The 20,583-nt window shown below is 41.1% G+C and overlaps 1 protein-coding gene across 1 annotated transcript in view; it reads right to left on the minus strand.

The window, feature by feature from the left end:
- The window catches only part of LOC119655964, a 284,525-nt gene that overhangs the window by 239,047 nt on the left and 24,895 nt on the right, over nt 1-20,583 (minus strand). The window contains exons 2-3 of the mRNA XM_038062195.1: nt 14,905-15,026; nt 5,551-7,939 (exon numbers count right to left, since the gene is read on the minus strand). Coding sequence (XP_037918123.1) covers nt 5,551-7,939; nt 14,905-15,008 — 2,493 coding nt within the window. The 5' untranslated portion in view covers nt 15,009-15,026. The remainder of the gene's footprint in view (nt 1-5,550; nt 7,940-14,904; nt 15,027-20,583) is intronic.

The raw sequence follows: 20,583 nt of genomic DNA on the forward strand, positions 1-20,583 counted from the left end.
CTACTTCTCCCTAGCCCTTTTCTGTATCTGCTATAGGTTAACGTCTTCACATTTGCTAATATGTTATATTGTTTGTTTGTGTAAATGGCTATTCAAAAAATGAAGGGCGATGGAATAGAATTTTTCACTATGTACTCACGGAAATGGCATGCACTTATTGTTCCTCACACAACCTTCTATGCCTGAAGCATCTATGTAGCTTCCGATGTCCCGGCTTGTTTTTTTAGTTATTTGGGCATACCATCAATTAAAGGGGGCTTTACACGCAACGATACATTGTAGCAATTTATCGTAACGATCAGATTGTTACAATTTATCGTTGTGTGTAAACGGGAGATTGTAGCGATTTATTGGGATTGGAGTTGGAGTGGATAGTTGATGCCGGCCGGCATCAATTTCTGGGAATCGTAACGATTCTTCACCTTTCTCACCAAACAACCGATGTACAGCGAAAGCAACACTACTTCCTCCATGGTTAAAGCTTTTATAAAGACTGGGGGGTCGATGTAGGGTGACATTTGACAAGAAATCGTTACAATTTAGCGTAGCGTGTAAACAGTGCTCTACTCTTTCGATTTGTTGGAGCGATAAATCGTTCAATGAATTGTTACGAGTTATCGTTGCGTGTAAAGCCCCCTTAATACATGCAGCCACACATACGCGATGATTTGTCTTTACTGTTACTGGAAGTTAAATCTCCTGGACACAGCCTTCTTGCACCAGCGCTATTCGATTCAATTTGCGGGAGCGCGTGCATATGTACGCATCGATATGTAATATAAACTGTGTTGTGTATTCAGGATGAGCGTACGTGCAAAAGAGGGTGTAAAATTTGTTTCCACGGGGTATGAAATGAAAGTTCTAGATTAATACTTTCCAAAGCTTCCCTCATTTTGAATTTGTAATGCAATAGGGGGAAGGCGGGACTATAAAGAGACAATTTCTTTCTTTCAAAAAAATCAAATCAAATCAAAATTCTCAACATGCAGTTTTGAAAAAATTGCATTTCAAAGTTGAAATGATTATTATTTATATTAAAGCTTAACTGACGTTTAATCTGCTATACTTAGTCCATAAACCTACGGTTTAACAATGTCATTTCCGAAGAACTGGGAATATCAAAACATTACTTTGCTCAAATATTCTACACTATATATAGATGCGCCCGGATAGCGGAAGGTCGCGGTTCCAATCTCACCGGTGGCAGTGAATTTTTATCGTGATTTGACGTCGGATACCAGTCGACTCAGCTGTGAATTAGTACCTGAGTCAAATCAGGGTAATAATCTCGGGCGAGTGCAATGCTGATCACATTGCCTCTTACAGTGTACTGTAGTGTACCGCTACGGTCTTCAATGAAGTGCTCTAACAAATTTCAAGGCCCTGATCCAATTGGATTGCATCAATCGCCAACGATTATTATTATTATTATATGTACATATAATTTACGTAAAAAAAATCGATTCCGCAGATGCAACCCACCACCAAAAAGTGCTGCTGCCTTTGCGATTAACGATTGTAACATACTACAGTCTTTTAATGTGTTGCAATCGTCGAAATGAAAATTCATTGTTGATCGTTTGTATATTCAACTTTTTTGAACCAAAGTTTGGTTGTTTTACTTCTTCCATTAAAATCTGCTCAAAATATTCCGACATCGGTCCGTAGCGACTCGTTGATCGGCAAAAAAAATACCGTTCTTATCATTAACGCAACGGAAGTGTTCGATATCCTGTGTAGGCTGGTGTTGGCTTTTGCCAAGTCGATGTAGGTCTCTCTAGCCATCCCGGTTGTCCAGTTCATCGTGCAGATCTTGGATAGATACCTGGCTGTCCAGCGATGGCTTTCTCTTCTTCCCGGGACACGTTTTTGTAAATTTACCTGTTGGTCAGTGGTAAAGCCGTTTGTTTTCACTGCCCTTTCTTTGAACATTATCATTCCAAAGCCAAAGTATCTCCATTGATAAACCACTTACTAGGCTTATTGGCCTCGAGGGTTGTATAGACTACTTTGCGGATCATGTTTTTACCTTGATTTCACGATTCCCTTACTTTTGTATTGATTGGCAAGCACCTAAGTGAGACCACTTTTTCTATTTCCTCACGAAACCATTTAATTCATGGCGGTCCAGCGGCAAGGAGGATGTACTCTGGGAAATTGTTTCTGTTTATAATTGCCACGCCAATCTAGTGCACCGTTACACTTCAGCCGAGATCGGATCTTTGCTTAACGTGGTACACATGATAACCCTGTAAAAGTAGGACATGCGCGTAGAAAACACAGATATTCATTATGTAGCCTGAGAGCACGAGATTGAGACGAAACTTTACTCCGAAGTTGGGAGTTAAAGCTCCGGCGCTAATGAGTTTATTCATAATGGTAAAACTTTCTCCAAATACTGAGGAAGGGCACAAGTTCTTCCTGAAAAATCGATATATGCGATAATTCAAACTTTACCAGCGTCAAATTGAATTCTTTTACCAAAAAAACACAAATTAAATTGTACAGTTTTGGTTAAATATATTCAAATTTTTCCACTTATCCTTTTTTCTCAAGAACCATAAAAGATAACGGCCAGGTTTTGTTTGTCCTAAAGAACATTCCAATTTCCTATGTTATAAACGCGCACTATAATAGCTAGTCCATATCAGTGAAATTGCAAATTGGCCCAGCATTTTTTTTGGAAAAACGTACGCAGAAACACCTTTTCTCTATGGAAAGCCGCTCGAAGAGTGATTTCCTTAATATGACGAAGACGAAAGCAACTTCTGCTGAGTAGTTCTTCTTCTTCTTTTCAAATAAACTGCTATCGGTTCTATTATAAAAAAAAGTTCAATGCAAATATACTGCTCAGCAGAAATGAATTTTTAAGAAATCCGTATAAAAATCTTTCCTTCAATAATTCGTAGACAACTGTTTGGTAAAGTTGAATTTTCAGAGAAGATATGCAGGGGAAGATTAATCCCAAAGAAAACTCATGGCGGTCACTCGCTTATAAAGTTATGGCGCATCAATTTATCCAATTTTGGTGTCCTAGAGGAGGTGTTTTATTCTGTTACTCCACTCCCTCAACTCAATTGAAAAACCGCGGCAGTTACCCTCTTTAAAAGGTAATTGTGCTCCAAATGCAGAAGAGGTGTGTTTTAATATTATGATGCTAAAGTTTCACTTTCCAACGTTCAAAGGATGAATAACTAAGGAGTGTCTACAGGACGGAGACGAGGTTCGCCCTTTTCTAACCTCGTTGAAAAGTAGAATCACCACCGCTGTTTTCCCAGGGGTTGTAAAAGGGCGGTGTTCTACTTTCTCCTACCTTCCCACCCAAAAATATAACTTTTACCACGGTCACTTCTATTGCATAGGATCAACTCAATAAGTTAACAATTCTTAATAATGCGAGTATGTTGATAGCAGATATTACGCATAAAATTATAGATATAACTTCGGAGGCATTTAATATTGTTCAATGCAATTCCACCATTAGCTGATATATGCAGGCTAGAATATTATCATGAAAAATCATTTCGAAATAGAATATTATTTCGTAGATTATAATTTTAAGAAAAATCTCTCCTTATCTCTATAGCGCAGAACTGACTTTATTGAAAAATGTCTCTTTTATTGCTATTTTCTGTCATTCGGAACCTAATTGCTATAACACCATTAATTAGAATTAATAATAGTTTCTATTGAGGTAGTATAAACATATAAACATGCGTGTGACAGACAGACAGTAAACAGACATATATTAATAAGGTTTTGTTTTGCACAAAACCTTAAAAACCAGTACCCATATAGAAGGTAAAGTTTCTGAAAATTGATAAACCGTAAACGACCAGTCCAACTTTCCTACCCACTACTTGGTGCTAAAAAAATCAGTACCTAATTTATCTTGTGGTTGTTGTTGGCTGATGATGAGTGTCGAGCCAAGTTTTATTATGTGCGTAAGTTAAGCTGTGCCTTATTTGGCTGGAATTTCCCAGTCATTAGCGTACATTTTTCTTTATGATTGTTTTGTTTAACAAATTGTTTTTCTTTTAATTTGTTTTTGGCATTTACAAATGTATCCACAAGTTCTACTGAAATTCCAGTTTACGAAGCCTATAAAAAATTTCCCTCCTGGAAATGCCTTTTATCAAAACGTTCCTAATTCTTATAGTACGGCTTAGTATGTTACCATTGCCGATAAGACATAAATCGGGCTAGTTGTCAAACATAATTCGCCTTTATTTTTTATCACGGGTGGTACATAAATACATATACCAACTGTGATAAAAGTAAAAGTAAAGTATATATGTATATACATATGCACCAGTAATACATACACTCTCGCCCAACAGTTATGCGAATCTGAAACCAATAACCTCCAATTATTTCAATTCCACCGAAGGTGAAAAGAACCCACCTTTGTTAACCTCTATATTTCCAGGGAATATATAAAAAAAAAATAAAAACAAAACTTATGACGTGGGAGTTGTTAACAGGCTGAGAATATCTCACCTAAAAGCTAACTGCGGGAATTCAATTTTGGTAACTTCGCCATCATATAGAAAAGCCATCCTTGCACAGCATCTCTATTTGCAAATCCTACAGTCAGATACAGTTGTTTCCTATTCTGTTCGCTGCTCAAACTCACAAACTCAAACTTTATCCTTAAACAACACTAGCAAGAAATCGACCGCCATATCCCGCCGAAATCCATAGCTCTGTCCTTAAATCTAGCAGAAAGCAACAATAAAATATATTTGACTAGAGAGGTAAGCTAACTAAGCTACTGAATTCTTAGTCCATTCATAAAGTGTCTACTCATTTTCTTTCTGAGTTTCAACAATTCCACTAAAACAGTCTTTTTATGTACTCTTGTTACAGGAATTTTAATTACAGAAAATATTCGAGAAATGTTCTAATGTTTCCACTGATTTATATAAAACTTTCAAAATTCCATTCATCGAGTTTGATGTAGTATACCCTAAGCCCCGATGCCGTTAACACCATTTGCGCAAACTGCTTTGCGTAAGCACGTTGATTCTGCAGTTTTGAGTGTGCAAAAATTAGGGCATTCCTAGAACCAAATTACAGTTGTTGCTTTCTAGATTTATATAATAACCAAGTGCTAAGCTCCACTTCTGTATCTAAGGTCTTCTAAGTTCATTTCATCGTTTGAAGTGCTATTACGATACTGTCATCACATCCGCTAGAGTTGAAGAGTCGAAAAAAGTTATACACGCATGAAAGGTTTTGCGTCAGCAACGAAACAATACAAAGAAATTCGTATTAATGACCTTCCCTTCTTTTCTGATGAGTAAGCCAACAAATTAGCTTGCTGGCGTAGGAGAAGCAAACAAAGAGGAAGAGATCACAAGCGCTCGGTCCATACAAATAAGACGCTGTGTAGGTTTAGACAAATTTCAATTATGTAAATTACCTCTCAGCGCATGGAGACTGGCTAACCAGCAATTTATATATCTACACATATTGTTTAATATAATAAATCCATGTCACATAGCGAAATAGATAAATGAATTACACAAAAAAAGTTCATCTACATACCTTAACTTGAATCTTCTTTCGCCTCTCCCTTTGCAACATGTCCTCCTTCTGTTGTTGTTCCTCCCCGGCATAATCCTGATTCGGTATGTAACCACGATCTTCATCATCATCGCCACTCATGGTAGAGCAAGTCGAACAATCGGAAACCTTGCGATCAATAGACATCCGTTCTCCATTCACGTAATACTCGGTTCCGTCTAACCCACTAATAGTGGATCCACAATAATCCAAATTGCTGCATGAGGAAGCTGCACTTACGTCAGATGCAGCATCGTCCTTCTCCGTATGATTTGTATCAGCAGAGGAACGACGACGCATACGATGGGCCCGGAAGTACTCTATTTCCTCAAGGGTGACCCCGCATAAAATATCATCAGAATAATCCGATACCACGACCGAAGGCGTTCTAACAAATCGCACCGCTCCACATTCAATCGGGTCAAAATCGCTCAAGCTGGTTAAGGCAGATTCACGACGCGAATTCGACGCGGACGGAAACTTGTCCTCAGGAATCTCGACAAGCCGTTCTTCAAGAATAACTTTACTAGGAACTGCTGTTTGGATGGCGGGTGTAGCAGGAGCCGGTTCGATTGGAACAGTAGAATCAGGTAGACTGTGAGGTTCTGGAACAGGGAGCAATGCCGCTCTCAGCGGAATATCTGTGACTGTTAGGGTCATCCGTCGACCAGTGTTCATATTTGGCGGTGGTTCCATTGGTGGCTCATCATCCAAATCAAGGGCCGAGTCACTGCTTGAGGATCGAAGCACCTTCTCCTTTCCTTCCGTTTGCTCGACAACACTTGGATCATTTTCGTTTTCTTCGATATCTGATGAATACGGGCTGCTAGCCAAAGCACACCCTTCATCTGAAATCGGGCTACCACGACTCATATCAGTAATCCGAACGTCTTTGATACGTAATCCTTCCATTGATTTCATATCGCAGTCTTCACTCACTTCGCCGCCGCTCAGTATAGCCTTGGATTTATCATCACCGGTAACATCAGACGATTTCGTTTCGCTTTTCTTATCTTGCAAAAGTTTCGTATACATTTTTACGAGCTTCTCCACACACGGAAAATTATAATACTGTTGAATGTTCTGCGATTGCCCTTCACTTGGACCGATAGCCAAAGTATGGAGGTTGATGTCCTTAGACAGATCGGTAGGTCTCACTGTAGATGAATTCACTGCACTCACTATTCTCAGATCATCAGTTATTGCAACAGCTGGACACTTATCACTAGCGTCATTAGGCTTTACTCCAAGGACACTATGAGCTACGCAACCAATACCTTGCTCTCCATCACCAACTAAATCTTGTTCACCTGTATCTGCAGCATTTGCTGATTTACGGTAATGCCGAAAAATTAAACCACTGCTACTAACATCTGCTTGAAAAGTTTCGTTTGCTGAAGGACCACTATTCCGAAAATCATCCCCTCCGAGTCCTTTCTCAAAATTCGAATACTTATTCTTGATCCTTGGATTGCATGAACTAACATCCGAATTACTATTTGGAAGGAAGCTCGTAAAGAGGAGCTCTTCCTCCTGCGATATAGGATCAGCTGGTACTGGGGTCGAACACCCGTCCGAGTCCTCGTTGCCTTGGACGACGTCGCGGCTCACACCCGGACAAGCATATAAATGACTATCACTCTCTTGATTGGTGGTACCGAAAGAACTAAGCGACGTTGTCCGCACAAACGTTGAATAATTACTGTGATTCCGATCATGTTGCTCGCACGTTTTATTATTATTGTTTATCGCGGGCGCAATGACGACCGACGACGGTAGTGCCGACACGGACGATTTCTTATCGGCGCAATGATTCTGAGCTCCACCAGCTAAAGCTGACACACTAATGATATCGTTCCCAACGCCAACATTGACGGGATTGTTATCGTCTGGAGATGCAATCAGTTGTGAACATGGCGAATCAGCACTGGGTTGGGCGAAAGTGGGAGCATCACTATCGTTACTACTATCGACACTTATTGAAACCACTGTTTGCTGACTGTGTTTGCCTGCCGAGTCCGTTGGTACCATTGACGTCACCACCGTATCCGCGCTATCAATTTGCTTGCCTTTGTATCGATCATTAAATTCAATTTTGTCGACATTTAATATTGTTGGTTGATGATTTACGATTGCCTTATCAGCGCTTGGGCGAGGTGTTGATTCAGATGGTGTCAAATAATTCGCAGGTGAATCTGTGATGGCTGCAGGTTGGGGCCTCGATGGCCACGTTTTCGGAAGGTTGGGATTTCCATTTAAGCAACTTTCTTGTGTGATATTAGAGGCGCTAGCTTGATGGCAGTGGTCTCGGGTACATTGTTCAGTAAGTGTATTTATTACCGGCGTGCCTGCTAGATGGCGGTAATATTGGCTGAAAAAAGAAAGAAATAATAATTGTGATGAAAAAGAACCTGTTTCTAGCTTGTCTTAATAATCATCAGAAACCGAATAAAAATCATAACATAGTAATCCCAGGACCGTAGAAAGTTCGAGTTGGGGTAAAAATTGTACGGGCCTTCTATTATCTCTTTACCCCGCTATAGACGGGTCCATTGAAGAGAGGAGCGAAGACTCAATACAGTTTGAGTGACCTTATAACACCTTGGCGTCTCAGGAAGTCGATGCCTTGCCGGAGTAGTAACCCACTGTGGGCTACGGATTGTAAAATTCACTCAAAGTATTCCCTGCTTGCCGGAAAAGGCGACTTAAAAGGGGGGGGCAGATGGTGGTGGAACTGAGCTGTTGTATTCTGGCAAGTCTCCCGAAAGTAAGCCGAATTTATACTGGGCGTATTCGCTAGGCGTACCCCCTTGTCCTGAGGACCGGTTTCAGACAGTATATGTACTAACAGCGAGATTACGGTCCAGGATGAGGGCAATATTCTTGCCAATGGCGAGAAAGAGGTTTTTATGAGCAGAGTTCAGCGCAGTCCAGGAAAGACTTTCTTAAGGTAACATTATGATCGTAATGGGAGATCTAAATGCCAAGTTGGACTCAGGTAGTACCTTGCTCGAATATGTAATGAGGAAGCACGTTCTTGATGACCGTAACGACAATGGTGAAAAGTTTGATTCTCGATACAGCTATTCAGGCGCAAAGTCTAAGGTCACTTGACTCTTAACTGACACGTAACTCACATCTAATCAGATCCACCACACCGCAATCGGAACTAGATTTAAGAGTTGTCCTCTGCATCTGCGATGTCAGAGAGCGTGACTATCACTTGATGGTTGCCTATCTTCGCTTGGAAGTAGCGCTCGAATCTTCTCACAGGGATGAGAAATTGCGACATCCGAAGAGAATCTATAATATTATTGCATTAGTCAGGGAAGCAGAAGCTACTGCAAGTAATTACGATTTTGTACCGTATACCAGATCAGTAAGAACTTACAGGTGGGTCTCTCGTTGGTCCTGTGAGGTTCGCTAACTCTTACTTCCCTTCTAAAGGATGAGCAGCTTAAGAAATGTAAAGAACGGTTCATCACAGTTCTCAACGGTATGTCATCTGGTGAAGTTCCACCTTTTATGGATGAAATAGCTGCTCACAGTATAAAATGTGGATATGGACTATTCCTCCAAACAAAAGGCAAATCATCTCCGTAATCAATGAGACTAACCGGGTAAAGCAGCTAGGTTTAACGATCCCCCGCGAAACTATTCCTCGTAGCTTCGTCTGTATCTGAGGAGCTGCTTCGTTCACTCATCCGTAGATGCTGAGAATCTGAGATCTGTCTCAGCGAGTAGAGGAAGCCAATGATCATCAAGATTCCGAAGAAGAGAACCTGCCTTTAGTGCGGCAATTGCGAAAATTGAGAACTTACACTTTTTTTCTTTGATTGAATCGATAGAACATTGCTTCCTTCACAAACATTGTACAACCCAATACGCCATGGTATGCTAAAAACACCATTATCAGACGAAATGTCTTTATAATGAGAGCCGCCTCATAATCTACTAGATTCCTTGGAGCAAAAGTATCAACGACGATCTAGGTAACATCAACAGATGGCTATTTGGTTTAACAACAGTGGTTGGTGGTTAATATATAAGGAATTAAGATTTGAATATTCAGAGGACAAGTTGGATTACACGTTCCAGTCAAATTTCGTGACAATCGCTTCAGTCGTTTGTGTGTAAATTGGGTGTGATGGATAGGCAGACAGATATCGATAAGCCACACTTAAAAAAAAGGTGACGCATTGCTGGTTATCCCATGCAATAGACCCCAATTTTCCAGAGTGACCGACGAGTAAGACGCTGTAGAATCAACAGAACAGAAAAGCATGAGTGCCGACTTTTCGAGAACACCTGGAGTGAGCTAAAGTGCTTTTCGTCGAATTGGCAACGATGAGGCCGATATTGATTGGCCAGCATACACAGTGCCGAAAAGAGTGCTCAAAGTTTTTAAAGATATTTTCTATTAAAAAAGGAATGCATTTTTAATCTTTATGTTATCTGTTATATATGATTTTGTAGCACTTTATCGTTAAAGTGGTACAAAAAGGCTCTAGTTAGAAAATAGTTGTTAAGGAACTCAGCATCTCGCAGTCCGATTCAGTAACAAGAACCGGGTTGCAAGAAACAAGGGTAGTGGACATCCGAGGGAACCACCTGAAGCTCAGCACCGACTGCGTGTTCGTATTGTGTGAAAGGATTCATTTAAAATTGTGCCTTCATGTCGTAGATTAGGATGAAGTTGAGAGTCACGACAGGTACGGATAAAATTATTTTACAGTGGACAATGAAATTTGTTTTCTTAGTTTCCATGTGAAACAAAACGAGCCGATATCTTTTGTCTGTCTGTCTGGCTGGACCGATTGTCACGACAATTGGAGAGAGCGTGTGGTCTGTTATTCTCATTCAATGTAGCAAGTAGCGCCATTTTGTGTTACGTTTAAGGGGGCTCCATATATATATATATATGTGAATGGAGGGTGCATAATTTTTTACAGAATGTGGCCATGTGGGATACCAAATGAAAGGGCTCAGTTAGTACTTTTCGAAACTGGTCCCACGTTTGATATCGGGAAAAAAGTGTAACAGGTCTCGTTCTCAGAACCTATCCAACCGAAAAAATTTGAGAAAATCACAGTGGTGTATCTAAACGAAGTCTAAGCCTCAAAATACACTCCGTTCAGATATCTGCACAAATAAAGTTAATGATACTACATTAATATATTTTCAAAATTTTGCCGGAAACCACCCTTAAGTTCATGCTGGAAGTAACACTTGGATAATGGATAACATAAAAGATAATTTTGGAAAGTTTGAAGAAAATCCAACTATTATTAACAAAGTTATAGTTATACGGTGATGTTACCGTAACAGTTATCCATTTTTCTGTTGTCTAATCGCTGCATACATGGGAGCCTTTGTGTTTGCCATCGAGGTTTATTTCAATACTCATATTGACGAAAAAAGCTGGATAACCGATCCCACGGAGCTACAGACATGGGCAAACATGTCAAAACTCGTGTACTGTCTTGCTATGCTATTCTAGGTGACTCAATAACGTTTCTCACTGAGGCAAAGTGTTCAATTCTTTGCTTTCCAGTTGTAGACGTGACAGGCCAGACTAAAATGTAATCAGTTGCATCCTCATTTCAATCGCTTGGTTCCCTCTTCCATTTGTGTGTTACTGATAAATGGAGTTGCTCCGAATCTTGGGAATTTTTATGAAAGTGATGGAAGAGAAAAATATTTTCACCATCTGCCCATTGCAGTTCCACTGCCAGTAGGCAAGTTATGGTCCTTCTCATTAACGCACCAGAAGTACTCGATATTTTGGGTGTGTTGCTGTTGGTTTTGATTCGTCGATGCAGATCTTGCTCGCCATCACAAGTTTTCGATTGATGGTAAAGTTATTTGTAATTCACAGTTGACATTTTTGAAAATATTTGTCAATCGCGAGGATTTTATTGCAGAGGAACTCATTGTGAAGGCACTTCTTTTGGTGAACTCTAATTTGGACAAGAGGTTTCGCAATGAAACAAAGCATCACGAGTGATAGTAGATAATCATGATGAAGCTGTTGACTCCGAGAGTTCTGTAAGTATAAGAACGAAGATTAAGGAAAAGTGACTATAGTTTGAATGGTCCCGTAACTCACTCAGAAAAATAACATTTACCATTTAATTGGAAAGTTGACACTTCATTAGAAAAGAACTTGCAAGTAGTCGCAAGTCTTTCGATGGTCCGGTCAAAGACATTGACCATGATAAGCAGCTCAAGAAGTGAAAACAATCCATCGTTCTCCATCATATACCATCTAAGAAATTTTATTTTGAATAGATGAAATCATTAGAAAACACGCACTTCTCGTCCAAATAGAAATGGTATAGGTCAAGGAACGAGACAAAGTAAGTGGCCTGGACCCGGAACTTTTCTTTTATGTCCACCCAATCTTTGCATAGTTGCTACTTCCAGTTATTCCAAAATCCTAGAATTCGCTACTGTGCTAAAGCGAAGTCCGACGAGTCCGCATTTGGTTCCTGTTGCCCAGATGGATGGGACCAGTGAAAAGGAAGTGAATCGAAAAGAAGGAAGATAAATACCAATACCAATACCAATAACGGTGAAGTTTTCAGTCTGACAGATCATTGTATTTTTCCTATTTGCATTAATGTCCAGGTCTACACGATGCATTGACAGCCTGCTTTTAGTATTCTTGTCAAAATCTGGAAATGCAAATAGTTACCACAAACGCAAATAGCTCCCAGCGTAACCAATGAATGTGTCGCCCTAGATGACAAAAACATATTAAATTTATGAATTGTCCTTTATAGGTTATAGTATCTGTCATAAGTATTCACAGAAGTATTGCATCTTACACTTCCAGACTAAAAACAGTCCTTACTGCACAGTAGCAAATCACAAGTTAACTTAACTCTATGTGAGTGAGGACCGATTTACTAAATTATTCTATCTTCCATCGCCGAACAGTATGCCCAAAGAACGGGAAAGCATGTACATATCCCAACCCTAAATTATTACCTTCATGTCAAGATTTGTATAATTTCTATATGTTACCATTCTAGCCTACCAAAGCCTTCCAAAAGCAATGAATGCCACGTTGCGGTCCTGGAGACGAAGATGTTGCGTTACATCAATGGGGTGTTCATGTATGGTCACATTCGAAATGAATATGTTCACCATTCATATGATGTTGCACTCATCGTAGAGAAGTAGTGAGAGGATGACCTATCCGAATGTATGGTTATGTTGCTAAGTAAGATTGGTCTGACATTGAGTTTTAGTGCACCGTCGGGAAGGAAGTACTCCACACACTTCAAGGCCAAGGCCCAAGTTAGACTGTTGTTCCGTTGATGATTATTATTATCCAAGTCGATGGGAAAGGAACTCAAGGCCGAATGAAATACTCACATTTTAATAGGTAAATGTCGAATTGACTAGATCTCGAATTCACACGAATCAAGCTCACGGGCGAGGGAACTGAAGCATCCGATCCAAACGAGTTGATCGTACTACCCAACGGGGAAAAAGTTAGAGACACAGTAGAAAAACTTTCATTAAACAAATAAACTAAGTCTTTTCCGGCGAATTTTTACATCACGCACATACATCATAAAAGGTTAGAGTAATAATCGAGGTTTATTACTTTAATAGTTTGAAAATAATTGAGGGTAATACTTAAATTTCAATCACAAAAAACAAACGTAGCCGATCTGTGAAGTGGAGTACCAATGCTGAGAAAGTCGCATTCTAATGTATTTCTGTTCCATTGTTAACAAATGTGGCTCCCATTGTGTACACAACTTCATGGGATCAAAACTTGAGCTAAAATATTACTCATGTTGCTTAATTAGATCCCTGAGGTTTCCACTGAATCTCTCCCGATTAATCTTCCAAAAACATGTCCTAAATTTTTGCTATGATTTGCGGTGTTTATGAACTTTTCGGACTTGTTTGATTGCTCACTTTCTTCAACTTGAACGACAATTCTCACGTCGACATAATAATAATCGTTGGCGTGGCAATCCAATTGGATCAGAGCCTTCACGTGTGTTAGAGCACTTCATTCAAAACCGTAACGGTACCCCATAGTAGGTAATGTGGCCAGTATAGAGATTATTACCCTGATTTGATTCAGGTACTCATTCGCAGCTGAGTCGACTGGTATCCGACATCAAGTCACGATACAAATCCCATTGCCACCGGTGAGATTTAAACCGCGACCTTCCGTACGACAGCATTGTGCACTAACCACTCAGCTATCAGGACACCGACACGCTAGGCCTAAACGAAATGAAATAGTGGGTCTCCGGAGAGTACTCCTCTCCCTCTTGTGGCACCGTGCTTTTATACTTCGAATGCCTAGCGGTGGTAGACGCAAATCAAATTTCGGACTGTTGGTGGCGGCTACCCGCGGGTTATCTGACATTCAGATTCAAGTGGGCTCTGGGAACATTTTTCTCGGGTAAGTGATGAGAGGTATGGTCTTGGTGGCCATCTGGCTATCTAATCAACGGTGGTGCAAAGGGGCCTCCCAGAAAATCAGTTAAGTTTAGACAGACCACAAACACACTTTTAGTCAGATCGACCACAAAATTTGGAAGTTGTCTTTTGAAAGTTCGCAACAAAAGGGTTGCCACAAATTTTGCCACCATCTAGCATATCGCGAAAAAGCGCCCAAGTGGTCGCAAGTATTCCCAATTTTATAACATTCAGTGATTTTCCACCTCTTGTGGATAATATAACAGGGCATCGGAGCATACAGATCTGATCTGCCCCTCCAAACAGCAGCTAAATTATTTTTGCCATCAATAAACTCAAACGGAGTAAAGCCGGCCCGGCGGTCTTGACAGCCGCTCTGTAGGATTTGACTGCACAGCGCTTGCAATTTCTGCGCAGTTAAGCATCTAAAATTTTTACCAGTATAAGTGTGGTTGATGCACTATGCTAAGGGTGCTCAAGACTCCAGCTCATAAAACGTATTAAAATAGACAATACGGTTATCAAGTATAAACAGATTACACTCGTACTCCAAAGAATATGTTCCCAACATTGCTCGAGATTCCTAGATAAAACTGACCTAAAATCCATCAGTTAGACAAACAGGATACCATTGCATGTCTGCTTTCCATCAATTCACATTATAATTCATAATTTGGAGGACAATGAATGCAATTCCCAGTAAAGGTAAAAACTCTGTGCTGATATGAAGTGAAGTTGCTTTGAATATGAAATGAGAAAGGATCTGATGGCCAATGCAAGTGGTAGCTGAGCTATTTCCTGGGAAGCCGCATTAATAACAGATGATTCGCCGATGATTTAACATTCCATATCGCTTATTATATTCATTTTCTTAATACTCACCTATGATTACTTGCACGTTCGCGCAGAGCTCGTCGAAAGTCACTGCAAATTTCATCTGGGGTACTAGTCGATCTAGATTTTTCGAGATGGCAAGCATGTAACATTGTGACACTGAAAGTAACCTGTAATGATAAGGTATTGTATATTTTCAAAAACCTTGATCTCGTGGCTAATAATAAAAAAAATATTCAACGTATTAAAAGTCTTAGACATATGTATATTTTCACCCACCACCCACCCCCTGCTAGAAGAAACTCTACAGAAAGTGATCCCGACTATTACTCCAAAGTTTCAAGTATTAGCCAACGCTTGCCGCAAATGTCTCTAGGACCACTCTAACGCTTTTGCATATTGGAGATGGTAAGGATGACCATCCGGATCAGCTTTCGCTACCACGAGAGAAGAGCGATCCAGAATACCTGAAGAATTGGTGATCTGAACGATCAAATTTGAGTCAGACACACATTTGGTTGGACTTCTACTATACAAGTTTGGGAAAATGGGTAGAGTCCTTTTGACACTTAAGTCCTTCAAACGTAATATACAAAGATTAATGTGACTGTATAACCTCGGGTGTATGAACCATACCCCATACTGGATTTCATAATTACTTACGCAAGGGGGAAGGGTCAGATTGGCGTTTCGAACGGTTTCAATAACATCATAAATTACAAATTCTACAGACAAAATTTTCTTGTGTAAAAAGTAACACGGGTCACCCCATGGTGGAATCTTGTTAATAATTCATAACTCATGTCAAATAATCTTCAAAAAGTTAATATTTAAGCTAATTGATGAAGGAGCAGCAATTGCCTCAAAATTAAAAGCTGGCATTTTATCCTTATTTCCTAATATCATATTAACTAGGACCGCAAGGTTTCAATCAATTAAGCAAACGTCAATGGGCCACACAACGTTTAAACAATTTGCTAGTCTCACAAGAATTAGAGTTAGAGTTAGAGTTAGAGCAGATATAGTGAATCCTCGTCTAGCATGGAGTGACGTCGTTGTTTGTTTGTTCCACTATCATCACGACATTGCTTGTTGTTCTATTTTGTTTTCAGCCAAACTCGGGGTATAGTTGACGCGATTGAGCGTGTAAGTCCAATCAAAACGCAAAGTCGGTGCGTTTTGTTATGGTGATTATGCACGCAATTTGGAATCCAGCTTCAGTTTTTCGCAATTAATTGATTAAATTTCAAAACCAATCGAGGCAAATTGAAGAAATACGGGGCCTAATGCAACCACGTGAACGCCAGCGCTAGAAATGCAACCAAAGATTGTCACCGATCTAGTGCGTTTAATTGTGGTCCAAAAGTCAAACGGTTTTGAATCACTGAATTCTTGTCCTCGGTGGAATTTTCTTCTGCGAAGTTGTTGCTGTGAATCAGCTTTTTACCAATGTCCACGGATAGAATTCAATTTAGACAAGTGTCGAATTGGTGCTGGATGCTAGACGTAGCATTTCTATTTCTATATACTTGTGCCGGAACGTTTAGGCATTTCAACTGTACGCGACTATGGAAATGTACATAGCATGCTTAAAATATGTATAAAACAAGTCGGGAAACCGGAAGCTGGACGCTTCAGGTACGAAAGGTTTTGTGTATTTCTTAGTACGTAGCACGTAATATATGGATATATTATGTGAGAATATCCACTTTCGGATGATATTCACATTCATAGTCTTGAATTTGCAAAGAAGCGACAACTTTGACGTATTATAACTTTGTTAGTAATAGTGCGATTTCCACACCAAACTTGGTAAGATCATGCTCTATGTTATACTCTATATTGTTGCGAAATTTCGTGGTCCTAGCATGAACTTAAGGGGGGTTTTGCAGCCAATTACTAAAAATTATAGTAATATACTATTATTAACTTTATTTGTACAGATATCAGTATGGATGGTATTTCGGAGCCCAGGCACCATATAGTGGCAGCCTCCTGATTTTGTGTCGTTGGGTAGTTTCTGAGAATGGCCCCCTTAAAGGAAGGATCACTTTCAACCCCCCGCACTCCTCAACTTTCCAACAAATGTCAAAACTAAGACCGGCTTCGAAAAGTACTAACCGAGCCTTTAATTTGATACCCCACATGACTATATTTGATGAAAAAAAAATGTACACCCGCTTTTGCATGTATAGGGACCCCCCTTAAATTCGTTGTAAAAGGATGTAACTCACTGCATGCGTTCCCAGATTTCTACCAAATATGGTGTCAATCGCTATAACTGTCTTCGAGAAAAATGCGTGTGACCGACAAATAGACGGACAAACAGACAGACAGTAAACCGATTTTAATAAGGTTCTGTGTTTACACAAAACCTTAAAAATGGGTCAACAATAATATTGTTTCAAATATATTTTTTGACTGGTTTTGAAATTTTTGTAAATAATAATATAAAAAGCTAATATGACGCTCGAAATAAAGATTTAAAGCACCTTAATCCTTAACATTTCTGAATAGTGGCGAGACAAAGGAAGTCGGAAATTATATTATCAAAAAAAAGGTATGTGATAGACAAAAGACAAAAGTGGTCAAAGGGTAGTATAGGTCCCGGGGCGAAACGTGGATTGGTACCCACGATGGAGCACAAAACCTGGGAAATGCCTGCTGAACCAACACCATCAGCTCTACTACCAAACCCTATCTCCACCTCCACGTGGTGACCGCTGGGAGCTCTTTCTTAACGAGAAGCTGCAGACGGAGAAGGATGAAGGCGAGTCTCCCCGCCTAAAAACGGGACAAATTGTACCAACTGGTCCTCCAGGTTGGGGGTTGGGTAGGGCTGACAACCCTACACGGAAAACAACCTGTTACGAAGCCACAACAGGAGCCTCGGATAGGACGGATGTTAAAACGACGGACCCGGCAACGACAAAGGAACAACGATTTGCGCATTTTCTCATGGAACGTGCGCTCCCTGTACAGAGATGAAGCTGATAAGCAGCTAGCCGATACCCTGTCCCAATATAGGGCTGATGTAACAGCGTTGCAAGAGATGCGATGGACAGGGACCGATTTCCTGGAGAAGAGCCACTACACCATACATTATAGCGGCCATCCAGTAAACCATGTGCTCGGAGTAGGTTTCTTAGTCAGCCAAAAAACGAAACCTGCTGTTATCGGCTTTGAAAGTATAAGCGAACGGCTATGCACTCTGCGCTTGCGAGGCAAGTTTAGAAACATAAGCCTCATAAACGTTCACGCCCCTACAGAGGAGACTGCAGAGTCGGAGAAGGATACCTTCTACGAGGCAGTAGAAAGAACCCTCGAAGCCTGTCCCAGATATGATATCAAAATCATACTTGGGGATTTTAACTGCCAAGTAGGGAAGGAGCCCGTATTCAGGCGATACGTTGGCTCCCATAACTTACACGAAAAAACAAATGGTAACGGACTGCGGACTATTCAATTAGCAGGGTCACACGAAATGGTTGTTGGAAGTATCTGGTTTACGCGGAAAGCGGTCCACAAACATACGTGGGCCTCTCCAGACGGGACCACTTTCAACCAAATTGACCACGTGTTGATCGAACGCCGCCACCACTCAGCCTTGATGAATGTCAGAACATATAGGGGGGCCAATATAGACTCGGATCACTATCTCGTTGGCATGGTGCTCCGAGCTCGAATAACAATACCACCTAGAATCCCCTCTGACAATCAGGTGAGAGTGAACACTGAAGCCATCCACAACACAACCCTCCGCGACACCTATAAGAGGGAAATGGATGCCGCAATAACCGCAGTCAATAGAGGACCTGGAGATGAAGCATCAACTAATGATCTTCACAACCACCTGAAGAACGTTATCATGGATACGGCCACAAATATACTTGGCCCCAGCCGCAAAAGGAGCTGGTTTGACGATGAATGTAAGCTAGCAACGGAACGGAAGAATGCCGCATACCGAGTAATGTTGCATTCTCAAAGAACGCAGGCACGCGCAGAGACTTATCACGAACTCCGTCGAGCGGAGAAGCGACTTGACAGACGGAAAAAGGAAGCCTGGGAGAACCAACAAGTCTGTGAACTAGAAAGATACAGGGAGCAACCGCACCAGGCATAAAAGGCGGAAGTTTTACCAACAAGTCAGCAGGGTGAAGCCTTATACACCTCGATGCTCATCCTGCCGAGACAAAGAGGGAAATCTGATTTCCGACAGAATGGGCATATTAGAGCGATGGGTTGAGTACTTTGATGAGCTACTGAACAACCAGAACATCGGCGAGTTGGAGGTCCCGCCAACTGAAGACGACGGACAAATACTGCCACCACCAAGTTTAGGAGAAACAGTCCGTGCAATTCATCGGCTAAAAAATCATAAGTCGCCAGGAGCCGATGGAATTACAGCTGAATTGGTTAAATATGGAGGCGACCAGTTACATCAAGTGGTTCATCAACTTGTGCTCAATGTATGGGACAGCGAATCAATGCCTGACGATTGGCAGCGAGGCATAATCTGTTTCATACATAAAAAGGGAGATATCACACAGTGCAGCAATTATAGAGGTATCACGTTGCTGAGTACCATCTATAAGATATTCTCCACTATCTTGCTAGGCCGGATAGCCCCATACGCCCAGAACATCATTGGCCCATACCAAAGAGGCTTCACTCCAGGCAAATCAGCAACAGATCAGATTTTCTCTCTGCGGCAGGCGATGGAAAAACTGTTGGAATATGGACAACAGTTGCACCATCTGTTCATCGACTTTAAAGCCGCCTATGATAGCATAGCCAGGGTAAAACTGTCAAACTGTACATGGCCATGAGAGAATTCGGTATCCCGACGAAATTAATAAGACTGACTAGGCTGATCCTGACCAATGTGCGAGGCCAGATAAAAGCAGCAGGATCACTCTCAAGACCATTCGACATCAACAACGGTCTACGACAAGGGGATGCGCTATCATGCGTCCTCTTTAACCTGGCCCTCGAGAAGGTGATCCGTGATGCTGAGGTGAATGCAAGAGGTACGATCCTCTACAAGTCCACCCAACTACTGGCCTATGCTGACTATATCGACATCACGGGAAGAACCACCCGGGACGTTCAAACTGCCTTCATCCAGATCGAGCAGGCGGCGCGAGATCTTGGGCTGCACATCAATGAAAGCAAGACAAAATACATGGTGGTAACGTCAGCACCGACGACGAATCAGCCAACAACATCAAACCGCACTGGTCAAACACAAGCACGAACAAGAATAAGGATAGGGGAATACAACTTTGAGACCGTTGACAATTTCTCCTATCTAGGGTCGAAAATCACAACCGATAACAACTACGATGAAGAAATCCGCGCACGGTTGTTGTCAGCCAACAGAGCCTACTTCAGCTTACAAAGACTGTTCCGCTCGAAACGTCTCACCATAGGGTCAAAGCTCTTACTGTACAAGACTATGATCTTGCCAGTCCTCATGTATTCCTCGGAAACTTGGGTTCTTAGCAAGAAAAATTGCGAACTCTTGGCCGCGTTCGAGAGAAGAATCCTCCGAAGAATTTTTGGCCCCCTACATGAGGATGGACGATTCCGTAGCCTACACAATGACGAAATCTATGAGCGATACCATAACCGTCCGGTTGTGGATAAAATCCGGCTGAATAGGTTACGGTGGGCGGGTCACTTAATCCGTATGGATGAAGATGATCCCACCCGGAAAGTCTATAA

The sequence above is a fragment of the Hermetia illucens genome, chromosome 4, assembly GCF_905115235.1.
Source record: "Hermetia illucens chromosome 4, iHerIll2.2.curated.20191125, whole genome shotgun sequence".
Classification (NCBI taxonomy): domain Eukaryota; kingdom Metazoa; phylum Arthropoda; class Insecta; order Diptera; family Stratiomyidae; genus Hermetia; species Hermetia illucens.